The 23,411-nt window shown below is 36.1% G+C and overlaps 1 protein-coding gene across 4 annotated transcripts in view; it reads left to right on the top strand.

The window, feature by feature from the left end:
• NSMAF (neutral sphingomyelinase activation associated factor) overlaps window positions 1-21,451 on the top strand; it is a 37,323-nt gene extending 15,872 nt beyond the window's left edge. For 2 of the 4 annotated variants that reach the window (XM_068671924.1, XM_068671925.1), the window contains exons 8-31: window positions 173-220; window positions 319-371; window positions 863-992; window positions 1,950-2,021; window positions 2,892-3,000; window positions 4,856-5,032; window positions 5,873-5,952; window positions 7,142-7,232; window positions 7,326-7,389; window positions 7,519-7,570; window positions 8,513-8,633; window positions 8,927-9,058; window positions 10,541-10,583; window positions 10,980-11,137; window positions 12,627-12,735; window positions 14,061-14,119; window positions 14,773-14,840; window positions 16,523-16,590; window positions 16,822-16,945; window positions 17,679-17,762; window positions 18,577-18,727; window positions 19,175-19,277; window positions 19,892-20,001; window positions 20,992-21,451. In XM_068671924.1, coding sequence (XP_068528025.1) covers window positions 173-220; window positions 319-371; window positions 863-992; window positions 1,950-2,021; window positions 2,892-3,000; window positions 4,856-5,032; window positions 5,873-5,952; window positions 7,142-7,232; window positions 7,326-7,389; window positions 7,519-7,570; window positions 8,513-8,633; window positions 8,927-9,058; window positions 10,541-10,583; window positions 10,980-11,137; window positions 12,627-12,735; window positions 14,061-14,119; window positions 14,773-14,840; window positions 16,523-16,590; window positions 16,822-16,945; window positions 17,679-17,762; window positions 18,577-18,727; window positions 19,175-19,277; window positions 19,892-20,001; window positions 20,992-21,086 — 2,301 coding nt within the window. In that variant the 3' untranslated portion in view covers window positions 21,087-21,451. Of the gene's footprint in view, window positions 1-172; window positions 221-318; window positions 372-862; window positions 993-1,949; window positions 2,022-2,891; window positions 3,001-4,855; window positions 5,033-5,872; window positions 5,953-7,141; window positions 7,233-7,325; window positions 7,390-7,518; window positions 7,571-8,512; window positions 8,634-8,926; window positions 9,059-10,540; window positions 10,584-10,979; window positions 11,138-12,626; window positions 12,740-14,060; window positions 14,120-14,772; window positions 14,841-16,522; window positions 16,591-16,821; window positions 16,946-17,678; window positions 17,763-18,576; window positions 18,728-19,174; window positions 19,278-19,891; window positions 20,002-20,991 lie in introns of those variants that run through there. The other 2 variants (XM_068671926.1, XM_068671927.1) reach the window with 2 other exon arrangements.
• The last annotated feature ends 1,960 nt before the right edge of the window (window positions 21,452-23,411 follow it).

Genomic DNA, 23,411 nt, shown 5'->3' with positions numbered 1-23,411 from the left:
GTAGTGTATAGACAAAGTAATAATAGTAATAATTAACAAACATGTTCTACTTTAAAAAGAAAGAATAATAGCTCTTGTAGTACTCCAGCACTAAGAACACTCCCAGTTGCTATTGACTTGTGACTTGTGTGGGAGTTCTGTGCTATTTCACTTAATGTTCAACATCCTTTAGCTCTACAGGGCTTCTTGTCTAGATAAGATGGGAGATCAAGCTGCCATGGTAAGTATCTCATTATTTCTATCAGAATATCAATGTTACTAATGAAACTCTAATTGTATTTGGATCATAGACTGTATTTTCTTTTTTCTTCACATTAGATAACTGCTATACTGCAATCCCGTTTGGCTAGAACTTCATTTGATAAAAACAGGTATTTTTCTAATAACTTCCTACTGGGAAAATATATTTGAATTCTGGTCAATTAGTCTCCTGCTTTAGTACTTAAGTGCTTCCTTGGGGAAGCACAAGTTCTCTAATTCAGAATTATCTTCTTTACGTTCTGAACCACCTGGAATGGAGAATGACAAATTCTGTGTTGTAAAGATGAATGTGTTATTTCCCCCCATTTCTTTCCTCTTCAAACTGTTCAGTTTACCTATTAATTTTTTGCAAACTGGGCATTGGTATATGCAGAATAAAGCTCTGTATAGAAAAATGAACATAGAAATAGTATACTGCTCTGAGGATGGTGCAGAACACGACATAGTAAAGTAGAGGTCTCAACAAAGAGCTCTCTTCTTTCCTAAAATAGTGAAGTCCCCATTGTGACATCCCATGGTTATAAACTAATCTGAAGAATTTAAGGGTAGCTCTGCGTATGTAAGAACCAGAGGTAAACTTACTCCCTTTCTTCACTTGTAGATTTCAAAGCATTTCTGAAACGCTGAATATGGAATGTAAAGCAGAAATGGTGACACCACTGGTGACTAATCCAGGGCATGTGTGTGTTACTGATGCTAACTTGTACTTCCAGCCTCTTAATGGATATCCTGTAAGTGCCTCATAGATGGTCTTGAATATGGTGTAAGCACGCTGCTCCTCTAGTGGAGAGGTTTTTTTTTAATATTATTCCCTTAAATGCACATGCAGCACATCTCCAAAAAACTGTATTTTCAGTTCTCATAAAAAGTTCCATAGCATTCCTTTAATTTATGCTGCTCTGATTTCATTTGGTATATCTCAGTACTCTGACTCTGCGCTAACTTGCTTAAAACTTACCTCTTACTGCCTAAGCACAAAATGTCCTTTGCTCATTCTCCATTAATATTTAACAATAACTTCTCATAAAATTTCATTTAAGATAAAGTTCTAATCTTACTCTTTGATGCAGTCCCTACCTGGTGAGAGCTTTATATACATTTACTTCATATTGGAAGATGTATCTAGGTTTTAAACTGAGCATTGCTTTCTCTAGAGGAAAATTGAGAGCATCTCACTGCTTTGGAACTTTGTCACAGAAGTAGCAGCAATAGTCCTAGCAGGCTACTAATATACTGAAAATGTGTCCAGACAAGTAAAGTGTTTCACATTTTTATGACAAAATGCCATTCAATTTTCATCCATTAGATGGCACCATTGGCAAACATTTTGCCCAGCAACCCAATGGCTTCCTTATTTTTTAATACAGATCTTTGTGTTCTGCACATCTTTTGCTTGATAATTCTTACTGGCAACAGATTTAGGTGATCATGCATTGTTCATCTTTTATTCTTAAGCTGCTTTGCTACTCAGACAAGAACCAACAGCAAAGACAAACTTCCTTTTTTTAAAGTAACTGCTTAAACCCAGTTTCATTTCTAAAGTGACATGGGTGGATATTGCTTTGATATTGCTAGTATCTCTAGTTCAGAGAAACTTCACATTGATTGGAAAGGTTAATGTAAAAAAATATACATCTTCTGGAATATCTCAGTCTTCTTCCTTACCACCCTACCCATTCCCCCTACAGAAACCAGTAGTACAAATAACACTGCAAAATGTACGTCGCATCTATAAAAGAAGACATGGTCTAATGCCACTGGTAAGCTCAAATATATATATATATACATATATCTTAACAGCATGCTGTGTATCTGTTTTGTTAAACTGACCAGCTGAAGTTCTGTGCATCATCAGGTAAAACATATATGTTTTTAAAAACGGTGGAATATTTAGTGAACAGCACTCAAAAACTAAACCTAAAACACTAGAAGGTGTTTTAGTTCCCCATGTTGTCAGAAAGATGGAAACAGGAAAATTGAACTCTGTCAAGGATGAAAAATTTCCTTCATAAGCAGTTGGTGTAAGGGAAGGGAGAAGGGAGTACCTCCAGGGAGCAATTCATCCCGTTTATCTCAAACACCTATCTTATGATAGAATGAATTGCCCTCTCATGGTGTATTTTCTCTCTGGATTGATTCATGGAGGGAGCCTGATCACTAGTTTAGTTTGAGACTAATGTGGAGTGATGAGCTCTGCTGTACGTGACTGAGGAATACTGACGTGCTGTGGTAGAACCTCAGTTGTGTGTTCTCAGTGTTAACACTGAAATTTCAGTATTGAACAAAATTCGCATGTCAAAACACCTTTAAACTAAATGGACCTTTAACTCTTTGCCTCACTTCATTCACTTAGGACAAAAAATATATTACCTGTCCTCAAACAAGTTAGATGGAGCCAGTCTATGGACAGCTGTAAATGTGTTTGCTTAGTGGGGTGTAAATTGAATACTTTTAGGGTTGGAAACAGAAAAGATCAAGATTTTAGACTGTATGTAGGCAAAACTACTGCCCAGCTTATTAGTCTAAAGCTTTAGATATTAGTAACTGGAATATTTTGTAAAAACATGAATGTTATACCTTGTCAGTAACTGCTTTCAATTTGTTTTTTTTCTTCCCCTTTAACTTCTAAGGGACTTGAAGTATTTTGCACAGAAAATGATCTTTGTTCTGATATCTACTTGAAATTCTACAGCTGTCAAGATCGAGATGAGCTCTATTTCCTTATTGCAACATATCTAGGTTTGCAGTATTTATTTATTAATGTAGTTTGTAGTCTCTTGTGAGGGGAAATTTGGGTTTTGCTTTCTTGATTTGTAGGGAGAATTGGAAGAATAGGCCCTAAAAATTTTTGGTAGAAGCAAGCAAAGTTGAAAGTGAATCTTGCAAAGTGGCATGATTTTTGTTTGTATTTGAAGAACTGAGTATGAAAGCTGAGACACATTCACATTATTAAAGTGAAACTGATTCCTTTAATCTGCAACTTGATATGTAGTACCCAAAACCCAAAATAATAAAATAGAGTTTCATCAAAGCAAGGAGTAAGAAAGATCCACTCAGCTAAATTATGCTTTGCTGGAAGAATATAGACAGGATGGTGAGTGGATTCCACTCCTACCCCCTGTGAAGTCTGGGTATAAATCATGTTGAGAAGGCTCCTGTAGTGAATGGATCTTTAGTGCAGGCAAATACGTGAACTTTCCTCAAACTCAGCAGCAACAGCTGATGAAAATCACCTTTCAAAAACAATTAAATTATCATTTCTGTTAAGTCTTTTATTCATTAATTCCTAGAAAGTGGTGCATATCTTTTGCAGATCATGAACACAAACTTTCTAAAATGCTAGTATGTGCACTGAGAAAATGAAAGAAAAAGCTAATAGTTATTTTTTTTAGAATACTACTACAACTGAAACACTGGAACTCCATGTTTACTGCCAATATTGGAAGTGTTCATGTAAATTTTGTACTAACTCGTTATTGTACCTGAACTGTAGTTCTGTTTTAATGAATTTGCCTAAATACCAATTAACATTTTCCCCACTTCCTCAAATCTTGGAATATTCACAAAGGAAACTGGAAAATCCACAGTGAAATAATCACTTAACTTGAGAATCCTTTTTGTCTTTTACATTTCCTTTTTGGAAAGGAAGTAGAGTTTGATATGATTTCCTCTATTATTAAATTAATTGCATGCTGTTACCCCACTTCAGACTTTGCTGGATAACTTTCTCCTGTACTTTTTTTTTTCCAAAGACAAAGTTTCCAGGTGCAGGGACTGATGAAGTCAAAGCTTCCAGTTCCATGGAAATAAATTATTTGAGTACAACTCTACTTTCCAAAGAGGTGAAAAGATGTACAAGGGGGTGGAGTGGAAAAATCAGTCTTCTCTCTTTTATTCCACTTCCAGTGAAGTTCTTTGTTCTGTCTTGAAGATTTTGTTGATGTTGGACACTAGGGATAGGGCTCACCCTTTTATAATTTCTAAATGTGCTTGTAACATCTCAGTGGCTGGATGCTTCACTTACATAGTTCCTACTTTAGTTGTGGTAAAGTTTTATCTTCCACTAGTTTCTCTGTTTCAGTTGTCTTGATACTGAACTCCTTTTACATTTGTGTGTGACTCCTTGCAATAAATTATTGTCAGTGGGCATCTTTAGTTGCCCAGTAGGAAACATTTTTTTCCTTGCTTCCCAGCAGAGCTGTTTCTTGAAACTTAAAATCTGTTTTACTGTTCATGGTCTGCAAATATTGTTCTATACCTTCATAAACTTTCAGGATCTTTTCCACCTATTGTGTCCATATTCAGCTTCAAAACTCCTTCTGGGTGATTTTTTTTTTTTTTTGGGGGGGGGGGGGGGAAAGGCAGGGGGGCAGGGATGTACACGTAGAATTGCACTTCAGGCCCATCTGAACAGGTATTACAAAATATATAAAGAATAGTAGCAACTGAAACACAAAACTTCCACTTAATTCTGATTGGTTCTTTTAAACAACTGTGCCCTTAATTAATTTACATTGATTAATATTAATTACAGTATAATTTTGTGGGTGGAACTCCAAACCTCAAAACCCCTTAATGTTATGTTTCATTTTAGAAAATCATATTACAGAGCATACAGCTGAAAGTTACATGTTACAATGGCAACGAGGACATTTATCAAACTACGAATATCTTCTTCATCTCAACAATCTGGCTGATAGGAGCTGCAATGATCTCTCCCAGTATCCTGTATTTCCCTGGATCATAGCGGACTACTCTAGTTCAGTATTAGGTATGTGTATACAAGAAGGCATGTTAGTGCATCATGCCCAACATCTCTGGGCAGGTGGGGGGATGGGTGTTACACTGCCAAAAGTTCCAAGTACATCAAAATGCACTTGGTGTTAGTGGCCTTGGATGTTTTCATTTGTATTTGCCCTTGCTCCAGAGTTCAGCGGACAACTGAACTTTCACTTTCTCTGTTAAATATTTCACTTTTCACATAAAGGCTCTTTAGCATCTGCTTAGTCACTTTGAAAATCAGTGGTATTGAACATTCAGTGTGTAAGAATGGATAAAATGGCCTTTCGTGGAACAATCTGTATGTATTGAAACGTACAGGATCCAGGTGTTCTTTCACAGTTCTGAATATTTCAAGTTGAAAGAAATAGGCCTAAACAGGCTCATTGGTTAAGGGTATTTGTATAATTTGTTTTGGAAGCTTGTCCCTCTAAAACCAGTAGAATAGAGGAATGTTGTGGTGTTGAGCACCGGCTCAGGTAGTGCAATGTGATTGTTTGGTGGTTTTAACTGTAGCATGCAGAATAGCTGAGCAGAAATAAGGCAATACCAGCTGCTTTTGTGTCTCATGTAGAAGACGATGTTAGTTGCAGTAACTGTCAAGCATGTATAACCACTAGCTCTTATGCAAGTGGATTAAGAGCAATTCTACTGGGAAGGAAGGAGTTGAGTAGCTATTTAGAGCAAGAATATTATTCTTTTACACCTGGGGAGAAGGAAAAATTACTGGGGTGTTTCTGTGGTGATTGTTGTAGTAGTTGTGGTTTTTACTATTGATCAGAATATTGATCAGAATTCCTAGCAATTCATAGTCTAACTATGTTTTTTTTAGATCTAACAAAGCCTGAAACATTCCGTGATCTTAGTAAACCAATTGGTGCCCTGAATAAGGAAAGGCTGGATAGATTATTGGTATGTATATCTTGGCTTTTTAAACTGAACTTTTTAGGCCTTGTAAATATTGGAAATAAAAAGAGTACATTCAATACTGTATGTATTGTACTTTCAAATATTCTATGTGTTTGGTGTTTTTGTTTTTTATAGTAAGATCACCAAGTTGTCATTATTGTAACTGCATTTGTATGGCAGGTACTGTTAACATACACAGAAATATAAAACTTCAAGAGCAAAGGATTAAAATACATAATGTAAAATGCATATGTGCCTTACACAAGGCAAACTAACAGAAATCTTAAGTATTTCCATGTTAGAAAAATGCTGAATTTGAGTGAGAATTTGTTAAGGGGAGGAAACACAGATCCATGCAGATCAGAGTTCGTTGAAATTTCCACATGCATATAGCAGTGCACAAATTTTTTCAATTTCTCAAAATAGGCATGCTTTCTTTTCATAAACAGTCAAATACAGAATTACAGTTAGAAGGTCCCGAGTTTTTTTTGCTCTTAATTCTTTGTATGAAATTATATTCTACTGTGGTAGATTGACTATTCCAAAATAGTTTGTGGAAAATGTTTCATGTTTTGGAGTCTTCATTAGTCCTTAATGAAGTATTAGAGAAGAAAATACTGCCAGAATTGCTGCATTTTGTTGATAAAAATATTAAGTACTTTAAAATCATAAATGGTTCTTAAGGTTGTAATACTGATGATGCTTGTACTCTCCACTTCTTCAATAACAGCAAATACTTAATGGGCTTTTTATTTAGAGTACAATTGGGTTTGGGGGTAACACATAGGAGCTTAAGACAGGAGGGAATCTGCCAGGCTGAGTTCAATCAATATGTGCCTTCCGTAATCTTAGTAAACTTCAGGTGAAAAGCAAAAATATCAAGTACTTTGAAGTTAAGTCACTGCCATGGTGTGTGGAAAGTGAAAGAAGAAAAAAGCAGAAGTCCTGATAATTCTGGAAGATGAATTACAAAAAACCTTTGTGCCTTCTTATTGATTTACTGATCTGATTAAAGCAGCATAGTTATTAGTACGTAGAGTATGTTTTGTCTTTAGGAAAAAAAAATTGGGAGGTGACCCTCAACTCCCTCTTTTTTTAATAAATAGATAAAGGGACAGTATATGGGTGTACAATTTTGAAAGAAGGCACGAGTGCTGATATTAAACAGAACTCTTTTCTTCTTGTGTTGCAGACACGTTATCAGGAAATGCCAGAACCTAAGTTCATGTATGGGAGCCACTATTCATCTCCGGGTTATGTTTTATTTTATCTTGTTAGAGTTGGTAAGATAGCTTTGTAGGTGTTCTCTATGCAGACTGTTGCCTCAGAAGGGGACAAAGTTTGAAGTCATCTGATGACTTTTTTTTTCTCCCTAGCTCCAGAATATATGCTCTGTCTGCAGAACGGAAAGTTTGATCATGCTGACAGAACATTTAACAGGTTTGTTTATGTTTTGTTTATAGCAAAGTTGTTTTCATTTTAAAATAGGTATCAAGGGAGCACAGAGCTTTTAACATGGCTTTTGTTTCGTTTTGTTTAACAATTGTGTGATTGATACATGTTGTCTAGTCTTGCAGAAACCTGGAAAAATTGTTTGGATGGTGCGACAGATTTCAAAGAGGTAAGTGGCCAGAAAATGTTTCAAGTCCTTCTTAGTGCTTACGCTGAGCTTCCTCTTCTCAGATATCTTCTGTTGATTTGAATTTATATGTTATTAAGTCTATTTAATGCATTTTATGAATCCTTTAAAGTTTTGAACTTTTCTTCTCTATAATTGTGTTATTCCATGCTTGTCTTTACATTCTTTTTAAGACAAATGTCTGTATGAATGATATTTGAATAAGGGGGAATAATCAAAGTGTATTTAGGGTGAGACAGGCAATTTTATGTGCTGGATACACCTGCTGGAATCTCATTAGGATTTGGCTGCATTATAACAGTACATCCGGAGAGATTAAACTACAGAAATTTTATCTTAGGTTTTTGAGCTTTTTAGAGACAAAAACTTGTGGAGTATGTTGAATGATTGCCAGATTGTGGGTACTGTTAAATAACATTTCTTTGATGACAGGGTTAGTGATACTTAAATACTACTTTTATTTTAATAGTTAATAGTGGAATTAAGAATGGTTAGCTGTGGTGGTCTTTAAAATATCTGACTTAACCTCTCAAATTGTTCTTGTAAGTCTATTTTTATTCAATTTTTTTGTCTTGAATCATGTCTTAAAAGTAAGAAGGCAGCTCTGTGATTAGAGTTCTGAAGATACTCTTAGATATTATGGATTCATATGCCATACATATAATGTTAAAAATATTTATGCTACTCTGAATTTAACTTTGAGAATTACCATGTTGGTAGCCAGGAAGCCTAGTTGGAAGGGTAACAGAAGGAAGTTTCCAATGTTCTCTGACAGAGAGGAAAGCCTGGAGAAATGTCTATCCACCTTTAGAGCTTAATGTATGAATTTCAATAACCTTAATTTTTTATTAACTGTATTCTACTTAAAATGATCAAAGCTAAGCTGATCTCAGAACTTTCCTTTTTCTTTTCCTTTTCTACCAGTTGATTCCAGAATTTTATGAAAATGATTCTAGTTTTCTAGTAAACAGTTTGAAGTTGGACTTGGGAAAAAGACAAGGTGGAAAGACAGTTGAAGATGTAGAGCTTCCGCCTTGGGCATCAGGTAGTAATAGTCAAGCTTCTTGTTTTGTGAATGAATTAAATTATCATTGTTATTAGGGTCCTGGGATTATTCTTCTCTCAAAAGCTCTTACTCTGTTTCCTTCTGAAGTATTTTTTGCTCTTAAACACTGGTATAATAGTTACATTTAATTTTCATAGCAAATTTGAGTTTGGTGTGTTTTTTTGTTGGTGTTGTTTTACTTGTTTAGGGCTCAGGTTTTTATGTGAAGAACAACATAAATGGATACCAATACTGAGAGGGATGTCGTCTTTAATTAACCTTTTTCTTGCCAGGTCCTGACGATTTTCTTCAGAAGAGCCGAGAGGCTTTAGAGAGTCAATATGTATCAGAACATCTTCATGAATGGATTGACATTGTATTTGGCTACAAGCAGAAGGGAACTGAAGCAGTTGCAGCTCACAATGGTAAGTATACATTTTATTGAAATAGCAAAACAAAACAAAACAAAAAAGGTAAATGAACAGCCATCTGTAATGCTTGATTTGCTTTGAACTTTCATAATTATGCTTGGAAGTCTTGATCCTTTAAGGAAATACAGTTCTTTAATGGAAATGGTGCCTTATCCAGTAAAATCTATTGGCATCTTTGAAGATGTATTTTAAATGGTGGGCAAGAAGATCCTGCAGCATTGCGGTTATTTGTTCACACAGTGCAGTGTGGCAATGTGGTGTTGACGTTGTAGTGTTTCCCAGTTAAGAATGGAAATTCGTAGGAGCCACCACACAAATGTGTATTTAACATTCCTACAGCATAAGATTTTCAGTTCTAAAATTACCCCCCTCCTCTTCTGTGAATTGTCAAGGGAAAGAAGCATCTAATGGGCTACAGCTGTTTAGGAATGAGAATGGAGGAAAACGTACGTGGTGACTGAGTTTGTCCTTGTGTAGTGTGTGTACTTTGTGTGTGGAAAGTTTAATTGTTCTGTATATATGCTGAACGTGTATAGAGCCATTGTAAATGCTTATAAAAGAGGATGTTATTCTGGGATAGCTATGTTGGCATGTTTAATTTCTCTAGACCTAATAGGAATACCAACAATCAGTCTATTCAGTGGTCTGATAACGTAGCTTAAGTATGTTACTGTTTGGTAAGGAAATGTCTTCTTGGTAAAAGAACATTAGCAGATTTGTATTATAGGGTGAAGATACTCTGTCTATTTCAGAAGCCCTGATCCTTTTGAAGGATTACAAGTAAGAGACAACGTGAGATAGATAAATTTTGTTCTTTTCAACTACTGGGAGGGAAGGAATAAATACCTCTTAATTTTGGTTGTCAATGCTACTTTAAGAGTCAGATGATGTGATTTTAAAAATATATATTAATATGCTTTTTCACATGCTTTTAAATCATGATTGGCTGTATGTTAGGCTTGCAGGGTCTGGTTACAATATGGTTGGATGCCGTAAGTGCCAAGTAAAATATACCAGAGGCTTTGAATGAGGAAAACTGGCATTTAAGTTATGGCATCTGTATGTTATCTCACAAATAAACTTGTAAAACACAGTGTGCTTCTCTCGTTGCAATGTGGATGAGTTTGCAAGACAGTCTTGAGTAGGCGAGAGACAGAAGGGTTTTGTGTAAGAATGACCTTACGTCAAAAGACAAAGTAAGTGTTCTGATACAGAGGTCCCAAATTAATTCACTGTATTTGCAGCTGCTACCATTATGAAAGGACTGACTTCTGAAACTTTTTCTGAGTGTCTTAGAAATCCTGGATTTTATTTCAAGTAAGAAACCCAGGATTAAAACACATGATCTCAAACTCTCTAGCTCGATGAAATAGCTTGGTTACTAAAATATAACTTAGTTGAGTAAAAATACAAGTTGTTCATAGTAGATACCTAAAGATAATGAACCTTGTATTATATGAATTTATTTTTTTCCAGTGTTTCACCCATTAACTTATGAAGGAGGAGTGGATTTAAACAGGTAATTAACAAAAATCTGAATACATTTGTTAAAGTTGTTAGCTACATATGCCAGTATCCCTTCAGCTTCTCTGCTGTCTGCAAGAAAGCTCTGTATGTGAACTGTGTAGCTCTTCCATTTTAGACTCCCAAATACACAGTGAACTGATACAGAGTTGTCAGTTTTAAAAAATGCTGAAAGATTGTAACTTGAATGATTCTTCAGTCTGACTTCTGTGAAATTTTATTATTATTAAAATAGTGGAGCTGTCGTATGGCTGTGTGTTGCATCTGTAGTAAATCTGTTCTGTAAGAATTTGTGATTGCTGATAGTGCCATAGTAACTGTATGTGCAGATCCATGCTTCCAGGGAGGAAACAAACAACTTGCCCTAATTAAATATCTTGTTCCTCTGAAGTATTATGGACCCTAATGAAAAAGTAGCTCTGCTGACACAAATCTTGGAGTTTGGACAGACGCCAAAACAGTTGTTTACAGTTCCTCATCCCCAACGGATATTATCGAAAAGCTCCTCTCGAACATCTTTTCACAGTGTTTCCATAACTGAGTCTCCAGGTAAGTGTGTAACAGATAAACTGACGATGTAACTGATTTGGAGTTCTGTATCTTTTTCCCACAGGACCTCATTATATAACTCTCCTGGCCACTTGCCCTTTAAGCAAACTCAAAATAAATACATGAACTAACTGTTAGAGGAAAAACTGACAAGATCAGTTTCAAATTTGAAAATACATGCATTGTCCTGGAGCTCTGGTCCTGCAGTTTGCCTTATGTTCCTGTGGTCTCCTCTGGGACTGTTCAATCTTTGCTTTTGAAGCTGTGGGAGGGCTATCTTCCCTGGCCTTTCGTGGCACTTCAGAATCAAACTGACATGACAGCAACTTCTTTGACTATCTCTGCAGGCACTCTAACTGACATAAAGATTTGTTCAGTTTTTGAACAGGGATGTCTGTGGAGTGTTTGGTTGGCTTGGTCTAAGTGAACCCTAAGAACTTAATTTGAGCGTCTGGATATGAATGTGTAGTGTTTTTGTTTGTTTGTTTGTTTGTTTGTTTTTTCCCCACTCTACCATGATTTGAATGAAAATTTGTAAAGAAATAGCTTTGTTCCTACAGTAAGTATGGAAGAAAATGTTGGTTGAATAACTTCGAGAAAAGGCCAACACAGGCTTCTGTTCATGTGAGACTCTGCCCATATTTCTGAAATTAAGATGTTATGGCCCTCATCATATGAATAGTGGTCTACTATAAACTGGACTGGATCTTCAGCCCAGCTATAACATGGAAAGACTTCTCTCAAGGTGGTTGTCCTTGATTCTCTTACCTTTTGATGGCTTTCATTTTTAAGCAGAGAAGTAAAGTTGGTTACTACTTAGCATGGCAAACAGAAGCATTGAAATGGCATGACTGGCTTTGGAAGTTGTGTATGGTTGTAATAATGGTCATGTGTGTTAAATTGCTAGATTTGGCCTCTTTACAGTAATAGATATTTTTACTTTGTCTCGTTTTCTTTGCATTTTTTATCCCTTAGCTTTGAGAACACTGCAGTGAAATAAAGCTGTAAAATTCCTACATTCCTAACAGAATGAAGTAAGATAAAAAGCAGTAGGTGGCTTTCCTGGTACTTTTCCATTTGGAAAGCTCTTGGCATCTCAAAGGAACACCACAACATCTCTGCAGAAAGTGTTAAGGGTTCTTTTTTTTTTTTGTGTGTGTGTGTGTTTTGTTTTCCTCCCCTCCTGCCTCCTCTGTTTTGGAAATGTGTTACATAAAGTCTCTGGCTTAAAAGCCATAATTTTTTTTTGGGGGGGAGAGGAGGAAGACAACAAGGTATTTTTTTACTGTAGCCCTATGCATTCAGGAAAATATTTGAGAAAAAAAGTTATCTGGTCTCTGTCTACAGTAGCCAGAAATTTGTATTCCTGAAACTCTGCATGATTTCTGTACTTTCATATTTATATTTGCAACTTGAACTACCTAGCTCTTTGAAATTCATCTTTTTGACTTCTGTTTGTGATGAAACTTACTGTGGCATTTTATTGCAGTTTCTCTACATGAAGAATCGTTTGAAGATTTGACAGAAGAAAGTATAACGCTTGCTTGGAATAATATTGCCAAACTAAAATTAGATGAGCAATATAAAATTCACAAAGAGTAGGTACTACTCTGCCTTTCAGTCACAATTGTTCTATTTAACTGGGGGATGAAGGGTATTTGTGTATCAATCTGAATGATGGGTTAGGGCTTATGATGACTTTTTTTTTTGAGACAGCTGATTGATTTGGCTACAAAAGATGAGTTTGTGTATATAATGGGCTATCAATCTAGAAAAGGTATTTGTCAGCTTAATTTTATTCCTTATACAGATCTACAGCCAAGTTCATTATCGTTTTAGTATTTGAAGCAGGTATTGATTACTTTTCTCCAAAATTGTCATAGCAGCAGGTAGATAAATATTTCTGTTTATTTGTAAGTTGAGGAGCACCTCAGCTTCTTCTCATAGCATTTGATTTGAAAGTGTAAGTCAATTATAAGTTCAGTTGCTGCACACCTGGAGCTGCTCCTGTGCGAGCAGTCTGACAAGTCTCCAGCCATAGGTTATCAGGTAATCCAGCTACCATACTGCTGTTCTGATGGATTCATAGGGAACCATAGGCCAACAGTACAGTTTCAGGTGAACTTTGAAAACACCTAACAATGAACAAGAGCAAACGTATTTTCAAGAACAAGTTTTCCTTTGGTCCCATCCCTTTTCCTAGTGGCTAGACCAGTAGAAGGATGTCTTACCGACTGGAACTACCTCCTTTGTGATTATAACCTAATCTAGAAAAGGGATATTTCCTTGTCCAGAAAACAAGGCAGTATTTGCAGTGAGAAAGGTTCCCAGTTACCAGGTTGTTAGGAGTTAAGAAAATCCTAATCCTGAAAACAAATTTTAATTTTAGTTTCTAAACATTTTTTTTTCTGAAAATACTGAGTTAAAAAATAGAAGCAGAACTGTATAAGAGACTTTTGGCAGTACAGAATGCTCTGTGCTTCCTAGCAGCTAACTCACTGACTTAAGTTGGTTGATGGGTAAATATGTAGACTATCATGACTCTACCACTAGCAAATTCAAGGAGGAAAAAATGTATGAATTCCAAATACCAATACTTGAGGTACTCAGTATCTGCTTGTAGTTTGTAGCTAATGTCAAATTGGGAAGATGGAATGTGAAATCATTAATCCTTTCACATGGGCACGTCCTTTCTGGTGAGGATGAAGTTATTGCAGAACAATATGGGGGACCTGTACTGGTATTTCACATATATCAAGGTATATTTTTGTATATAGGCATGTAACACACCGCTGTAGTGTTTTAAATCTCCTTAAAAGTCTTAACTCTTACAGAGATGAAATAACAAATTTTTACTATAGTCAATTGGTGGTTAAGTTTTAAAACCTATGAAATCACCTATAAGTTTACTTGTATTAAACAGGGCAATTACTGGAATAGCAGTCACAAGCAATGGGTCTTCTGTCTTCACTACATCCCAAGGTGAGTATTATTGCAGAGGTATTTACTAGAACCTGCAGTGTAAATACTTCAGTAATAGGTTGTAACACCAAATAATGTTTTGTGAACAAAACAGCATGAAGCTTTCAAATGTAGTTAAGATTGAATCCTTTGAATATCTTCTCTGAGAGCAAAATGAAGGCAACATTATATGGGATTTTTCCAGAATCATTGAGTTCAATTTTTTGTACTATCTTTAAAGGAGCTTTGCCCTAATCTGCCAGATGCAAGATTGTTGTTTTTTCGATTCATGCTCAATTACTTCTTATGAATACTGAACCATATCAAGCAATATGTAAAGGCTTCTTCTGTTTGCTTCTGGACTGTCAGATTTGCAAGTAACTTATTACAGAAATTAATGAAGTGAAATATATATATATTTCATGTAATTAAAAAGCTTAAGTACATGTATTTTTAAAGTTTTAGATCTTTAATTCAAAGATTTCAGTATTGTCTATACCTAGGCTTGAGAAGTTGGTAATTTCTCACTTTAGATTCTCAGTTCAAAGACTGAGAAATTTATACCTCCTTTTTATAATAAACTATTTGAATATTCAAACAGGAGAAAAATTACTAGCTTCTGTAATATAAAACAGTCCTTTTTGTCTTTTGTCTGTTTTGTCCATTATCCTTAGATTCAACTTTGAAGATGTTTTCCAAAGAATCAAAAACGCTCCAAAGAAGTGTGTCCTTTTCAAACATGGTAAGTTACTGTCAAAACAAAAAGGACATCATTAAGAATCTTCTGAAAGCTACTCACAGAAACACCTCTTAGCATACCTCAGTGCTTTTTTCTTTTTTTTTTTTCCTCCCTGCCTGCCTCCTCAGTTTTACTGTGTGTGAATAATTTAGTAGAGTGAATTGAGATTCCCTGTCAGGCCTCCAGGGAGAGAAGAGGGCACATTATGTGAACACAGGAAGGGTGCATTTAAAGGCTTGCACTTTACATCTGTGTTAGTGCTGTTCTGAGTTGCTCTGCTGTCCAGGGAAGGGATTGTGGCAGACAAAAATACCTCTGCATGAACAGAGGTTGACTTTCTGTACAACCTTGAGCTGCCATTCAGTACAAGAACAGATTCACAAAGCTTAAATGCCACCCGTGTTCTCATACCCACTATTGCCGTACTGCTGCAAAGTGTTTGGAGTCTGTGAGTCAGTCAGCAGAGGAAAGCCAAGGACAGGAAGTGGAATCCATGCTGTGTGAACCCGAGGTATCCTTTCTTCATGAGCAGTGATCTCAGCAGCCTCTGAACATTTTTCCCATGCTTCTAAATCAGAAGTTGGAAAGGAATTCCCTACTTGATTTTCTGTGCTTGAGCACTGTGGTCAGAGCTGGGTCATTGAGATTCCCTCTCTGTCACGTTCTGAGAAATTTACCAAGACAAGATACTAGCGTGCATTAGCCCTCCTCTGTACCCTCATCTCTATGGAGGGGGAGAAAAGCCAAATATGTTGCCTAGATACAAGCTGTAGTTATGCTCTAACAGGTCCCAAAACAAATTTTAGCATCAAGACCCTGGTTGGTGCCTTCTGTGGCACACACTAGCGGGTGAACTTATATACAAGAATTCTTAATGCTTTAACAAAGGCAAACTTAGAAATTCCACTCTTGACACTATAGAAAGGGAGCTCTTTGCTGAATCCTAGTCCAGAAGTTAATTTATCATGAGGAGGCCGTGTACATTCTTGTACTCTTCCCTCTCTGCCACCCCTTATGTAGTTTCAGTGCAGATCTGCTGGAGAAAGGCCAGAAACAATAGTCTTTTAACACTCCAGCTGCCTACCTGTTTTTTAGAACAGTATACTGTTCGTGTTTTAGATGATACTAGTAGAAACAGTGGGCTGATTTATTTATTTATTTATTTTTCTGCTTCCATTAATGGCAATGTAACTGAGCACCTGTATGTAAAGAATGTTTTGTGTTGAGAATAATAGAAAATAAGGTATTTACATCTGTTGTTTAAAAGAGCTGAGCAGATAAGATGCTGACATGGAGAACAAACATCAAAAGAAACCTATGTTTTTTGGTTTGTTCTTGCATCTAGAATTGACAGTAGCTTGCAAGATGAAAAGCTGACCCAGTTTCTCCTGAGTGGAATCACATCCAATTTACTTGGAAAAACAGCATTTTGAAAAAAGAGATCCATCAGTTCTACATGTGTTTCTGAACTTTAGGGTTAATTTTCTATTTACCTGACATTCAGTGTTTTTGCTTTAAAGGATGGCCAGCGTCCAACTTAAAAGGTTTTTCTTAAGTAATATTCATGTAACACCTGTATGTTGTTTTTAAGAAGTTACAATGCTTCTTGTTCTCCAGAAGCATGTTAATGTACTTCACTTTGACTCACGGTAAAAAACATATTTTCTTTTTCCTTTTTCCTACAGGCCTTGTCATCTTGTCTAATCTTACCAGGAGATACCACTGTCATAAGTTCTTCATGGGACAATCATATGTGTGTATTTACTTCCTAGTGACTCTATTGAATTACATTGAGTACCTTGGTAATTATATTTATGGTTATAGATACAGAAGTTCACTGTTAATATGCAGTATCTATATTTCTATGTTTTTTTTTCAATTGATTTGTGTTAGAAACTGTAGAAGAAAAGTTATTTTAATCAATACAGAGAAACCTGTTTACATTTTCTGAAGAGATAATGCTTTTATAACCCCTTCCTACTAGATATTTTTATTCAATTGCATTTGGAAGACGTCAAGACATCTTAATGGGACATGATGATGCTGTCAGTAAGATCTGTTGGCGTGATGGGCGTTTATATTCTGCGTCTTGGGATTCCACTGTGAAGGTTTGTATACAAATTTCTAATATTTCAATAACTGTTTATTGCTGACACTTTATTATTTAGCCAGACAAATGCATTGGAGTGGATGCACCTGTTGTAGTAGAATAAATACTTATTCTAGAAATAATCTTACTGTAGTACAAGCTCATTAGCTTTACCTCAGCTGTGTTTCAACGCTGAAGTGCTACTTTAAAGGAATCTAATTCATTCTAATTTACTACAAATTTGCTCTTTTGGGGGTAAACTGCTTTTGTTGAAGGAATGTGAATGTTTTGTGACCTTGACTGAAAATTGTTTGCTGACTGGAATAGGCTCCTAAAGTGTTTGATAATTCTGTAGTTTATTTCTTCAGTCAAGTGGACCAGGAACTTGCTAATCAAAAGAGCATGCTTACAGTTAGATTGAAAGATAATTTAAAATTAAAAGTTACAAACATGAAAAAAATTCCCAAAGCCTTCTGTAAATGGCTTTTGATAAGTATACATTCAGTGCAGTGATTTACAATCACTTTGGTAGGCTTCTGTAACCTACTTGGAGTTGTAATGATCATGTTTAATATGTTGCTCTGCTTGGTGTAAATGATTTATGGTGCAATTTGTTCTTGCTGTATTGTGCCACACAGACAAGGCCCACAGTTACACAACCAGCCCTTTTAATATGAGAATTCAGTCATGGAGAAATTCATTCAGAGTTTTACTAATGCTATCTTGAGCAAACTGAAATGTCTGTGTTACAGGTGTGGCACTGTGTTCCTGGAGAGACCTTGAGCAATAAAAAACACCACTTTGAACTCCTTGCAGAGTTAGAACATGATGTTAGTGTAAGTATGCAGAGAGAGATACAGTATCTGAGAATTTGAAGACTAGTTGCTAAGTAAAACAAAAGTCAAGATAATGTGTTAAGGTACGAGGATTGTCTTGGGGGATTGTTTCATTTAGCTGTGTGGTTTTAGCTTTTTGTTGTTGTTGTTTTTGTTAGTTTGGTTTACTGCTTTGGGGTTTTTTGTTTATTGTTTTTGTTTCTTTGTTTTAATCTGAGATGAATGTCCTGCTCTACAATGTCCCCTACTTTCTTGGGTGGAAGGTGCACTCTTGTGGACTGAAGCAACAGTGAGAAGAGTTTTTGGTTTTGTGTAATGTGCACTTTTACTTACAGCATCTGGTATCACTGTAGGATATTTAAGTATTGTAAACCTACTTGATTGGTAGTTTAGTGTTTTGTTTTTTAACAGGGCACAAAATAAGCAAGTATTGAAACAGTGTTGATAACGTTTAAGAATAGTACCCAAGAGTATTGGAAACAACTGAAGTTCTTTAGGAATAAAGGAGAATATTACCCATAAGGGTAATGTCTTGCATTTAGGTGGAGGGTAGGGGTACAAATAGTCTGAAATGTCAATTTGCATTCCGTACTCTGTGAAGAAAAAATATTTAAAAATATAATCAAAGGGACCTATCTTTTGCTTTTTCTAGGTAATAATTGTACTTAATTAAGGATGTTGCAGAATTAAACGTAAAACCTTTGTAAATAAAATGGTATCTTAATGGATGAGACTTTTTTGGGTGTGTTTAAAACTTGTCTCAAGATGGCTTACATGAAAGAACAGGAAAATCATGGGATGTTTAACTTCCTAGGTAAATACAATCGACCTTAATGCTGCAAATACTGTACTGGCATCTGGAACCAAAGAGGGTACCATTAGTATTTGGGATGTTACTACAGCAACAATGTTGCACCAGTTGTCATGTCATTCTGGGACTGTGTTTGATGCTGCTTTTAGTCCCGGTATGTTGGATTTTGGTTTTTAATATGCACTGTTGGGAGTTTCAAAGGGAATCTTATTCCTGATTTCATGTAATACAGTCTTGTTATTGAAATTACTGGTCTACTGGGAATGGTGGATGTGTCCCTGCACATGGAAGTGGGGTTGGAACTAAATGACCTTTCCTTTCCAACCCAAACCATTCTATGATTCTGATTCTCCACAATAAAAAAAAATGTACTAATTCTACGTAAGGCCATACTAGACTGTAGACCAGCAGTCTAGACTCTAGACCAATGTTTATCATTGCATGCTTGAAGACAATTTACAGTAAATTTTGTATAAATAAGCAGGTCAGGCCTGTCACAGCAAGCATGCTGTACTGTAGACTGCTTTGATAACTAGAGCTGCATGTTTAAACATGCTCTTTTTTGTGTTTTTTGTTTTGTTTTGTTTGCCCTTTTGCACAGACAGCAGACATCTACTCAGTGCAGGAGAAGACTGCTGTTTTAAAGTGATTGATGTGCAGACTGGAATGCTCATATCTTCTGTAACTGCTGATGAGCCACAGAGGTAATCCTGAGAACACAGACTATGAAGCTGCATGGCCAGCTTAGTTAACTGTGGAGATGCTTAATGGTTGGCAATAGAATGGAAAGGGTAGTAATACTGAAGATTGTTTTACTGAATTAAATTAATTACTTAATTTGCACCTAAGTGCAAAGGCTGACATCCTAGTAAGTTGTGTGCATTATGGTCAAGCTTTCCAAACCGGAATGAAAACAAACAGGTATCTAAGCAAATAACTCCTGCTTTTTCAGCACCAACTTCTTTCATTACCCTGAAAGTTGTCTTTGCACTTCAAGTGATTCTTTCAGAAACATGACGTGATGGAAGTGAAAGTTCATGAGATGAGAACACTTGGGTGTACGTACCATACACATGTACAACTGGCTGGGTCCTCTTGTGCTGTGGGAATATACTTTATCCCTCTGGCAGGGGGGTTTAGGGCAGTCAGAAAAGAAAGTTTGGGTCATGACCCTTTAAAATGGATGTGGAATAACCTTTCCAGAAAGACTCTTAAGTGGTAAATTTCCTTCAGTTTCATACTTCAGTTTTCAGTTATCTTTGGCTTTGTTTGGAATTGTTTAGGTTAAAGTGAACTGATTACAGAGTTACTTTTGCAGGTGTTTCAAGTGGGATGGAAATACCATCTTATCAGGAAGTCAGTCTGGTGAATTATTGATCTGGGACCTTCTTGGTGGAAAAGTTACTGAAAGAATTAGGGGACATACAGGTATGCCTGAACTATTCTTGTTCTCAAATTGAATGGAAGTTTCCAATTTTCTGTCTGTGTTGGTATTGACAAGTTCTAGCATCATCTGCTCTGCTTGTGAGTTGTTCTTGATGTTAAGTGTTACCTGGAACACCAGAACACCCCAAGGAGGTACACATGAGCCTCCTAGGAAATGTGACAGTAGTGAAGCAGTACTGCTTTTTACAAGACTGAACGGAGGCAGATGACTTGGGCTTTTCTAATTCATGTAGCATCAAAAATACCGTATTTTCTTGTATTTCACAGTCTTAATAAAGTGTAGTGTAGACTACTTTATATCAAAGTCTGTCGAGACTGTAAATCTAACAACAATTAAGTAAAGTTTGCTAAAGGAATGTATTTTGGTTAGAGATTTACAAACATCTTACATGTATGTGCATAGTCTTCAAGACAAGAGAAACCAAAATGTACAAAGAAGGAATAACTATCTATCTCAGTTTTATTCAGTTTGCTTTTCAGGCTGCTTTCATGAAGTTATTTCAAACTTCCCTTCTGTAAACTTGTACTCTGGAACTTGAGCTGTATTAACATCAAGCTGCAGCTAGAGAATCTTTAGAAGTGGGCCTCTAAGCATATTCTATAAGGTGCTATATACTTTTAATATAAGTCTAGATGATGTAGGAAAAAAATTCTTTCTGGAGAAGCTTCTCCCCTTATCCCAATACATCCTTTTGCTACTGTGTTGTCTGCATCATACGCTGGAACTTATGTTCCACTTCCAATTCCAAAATTCAGCTGAGGCAGTATAGCATAAGATTACTCCTGTGAATAAGAACAGCCACCTTGCAGTCTCATCTTCTTTGCATTACATTCACACTATATAGGTTTACAGTATATAGACGTTAAGTATATAATGAGGTACTAAAATATATTGATGACCCTGAACTATTTAAAAGTTATGTTCCGTTCTCATGAGTACTACTTGTATTCTAAATTATTTTTTTCCCCCAGGTGGTGTAACGTCCATGTGGATGAATGAACAATGCAACAGTGTTATTACAGGAGGGGAAGACAAACAAATCATTTTCTGGAAACTGCAATACTAAGTGCCTTTCCCTCCAGACACTTAAACGAACTCTTTATTTTAAACCAAACTTTTTAAAGGAATTTAACTGTGTGCAATGATGGCTGCTGAAGTTCAACCAGATAGGAAGCTCTGTTCAACTACAGCTTTCTGGATTATGGTGACTTCACTGAGAGCTCTTAACTTCCACAGTGTATGCATTTATTTTTCATGGACTATCATTGAAAATGCTTGTCTAAAGTGATATGAGATGACATTAAAGACCTATTTTTCTGTAATTAAAGATCTCTTAACTGGCAGTCATTGTTTGATTTACATAGACTGCATCATGGCACGTTGTCTGAACTGGTTTAAAAGAAGAATCTTTTGCATTCTCAAGTCTTTTAAGATGCTTGCACCTCTGTGTTGTGTCTCATTACATAACGTATGTACCTCTTGTGTAGGAAACCTCTTCCTAGTGAAGATGCATACAAAGGTAAATACTACTTTCAACACTTACTGCTAAGGCAGCTGTTGGGCTGAGCAGTGGTCAGTCTAGTGCCACCTGGTTTCCAACTGTCATTATCTGCAAAGGCATAAAGAACAATAAGAACACCTATCTTCTTTTTCCTATTATTAAAAAGAAGATGGTGGAAGGATAAACCTAAAACCATACCCTATTGTTATAGCCTGAAAGGAAGCCAAGTATAAAACTGGTCCCCTAACAGAGAAGTGATACATACATGTATGTTAATAGAAATCTTCCCTAATAATTGGGTTTTATTACTGCTGCCTTTCATCACTTCTGTTACTATCCTTTTCTTATTCATCTTCACCTTTTCTGTATGCTTCTTTCAACTCAAATAGGCTTTGGGATGGAATTTCGATACAACTTTCAAATAGAGCTACAACTTCTGGGTTTATGTGATCCTTTTAGTCTTAACCCAAGGTCAAAGTGGTGTTGTATCAAGCTTATTTTCCCTGTAGGACTTAAGAATATGTTTCTCTGCAAGGAACTATTCTGAGGATAAAGACTTCAAGTAATAGACTTTAAGTGCCATATTTAAGAAATAGTCACCTACAGGTGTGGTATTTCATCACTGTGACCCATGATTATTATTTCTCTGACAGTATTCTCTAGCAAACCTTCTTAGCGTTAGCCATAATGTGTCCAGGACAAACATTCCTCTAAATTACACTGTCACTCCTTTGAGGTTCAGGACATGTTTCAAAACCAAGGCATTATAACAGCTATGTCACAAGGTAGCTGTTTCATTAGTTAGCATTGTAAAATAATTGTTTTATGGTCAGTGGCATTATTTAACCTTTTTTTATGATGGGACTTAAACCTTCTCAGTGTTGTAATGGTATAGAGTTAAAGCAAACTTATATCATCTACATTGCTCACTTAGATTGATTACATAAAATTCAATTAATTATTGTGTAGTAAAGGCATATGTAACAAAAAAATTAAGCCACATCACATGCACTTTATGTTACCAGACATGATCTTGCAGGAGCATGGTTGGTGTTTACTCTTTGCTTTTCACTTTACTTATTTCCCACATAGAGTTGTGCATAGCCAAAAAAGATGGAAATCAAATTCTACAAGTGCCTGGAGAAGTCTCAATTGCATTTTGCAGCATGTTAAAAGTTTTAATTGTGACGGTCATTGTTCATTTACCTCTACCCTACTGGCCCCAAGCATTAGGCTTCCTGCATACAATACTACTGTGAGTTTAAAATTTGCACTGCAATTCATTTTCCCTTTTAGCAGGACCTGCATAAAAGGTACTAACCTGCAGTTTCTCAGTTTGAACTATCATGTGCTTGAAAAACCACAAAGAGCTACCCTTCCCTTTTCACACACCTCTTTCTCATGTTGTCTTATTCAAGTTTCAGACAGGCACATTCCTTTCACATTGGAGGGCCTTCTGTGCAGCATATTTGTTGGTTTTTTTGTTTGTTTCTTTAACTTTAAGACTATTTAAATTACATATATAAAATAAGCACAACAACTTATCCACTTACACCCGGTAGGGAATTGAAGGGATTTAATTAGTGAAAAGCTGGTCAAGCTGCTGTTTACATATTTGAAAAGCCTTGCTTAAATAAGGGGTTTTAAAGCTTGAAGGGGTATAGAATTGTCCCCTACTAAATAGTATGCTCCTAAGGAGAAGTTAATTAGATACAGAGACCACATATTCTGTGGGTTACAGGGGTTTCATAGTTAAGTAAGCTACTGTGCTAGAGTTCCTTAAGGTTATTGCTTCAGGTCACAGGCTCAACACCCATGCGCTTCTGAGCATACCAAGGCTGCATGAAGTCATCAGTTCCTGCCAGTAAGTGCTTACCCCACTAGTTTTAG

Source organism: Anas acuta, chromosome 2 (genome assembly GCF_963932015.1).
Source record: "Anas acuta chromosome 2, bAnaAcu1.1, whole genome shotgun sequence".
Classification (NCBI taxonomy): Eukaryota; Metazoa; Chordata; class Aves; order Anseriformes; family Anatidae; genus Anas; species Anas acuta.
The sequence above is the reverse complement of the archived record's forward strand: the minus strand, read 5'-3'. Positions and strand labels throughout refer to the sequence as shown.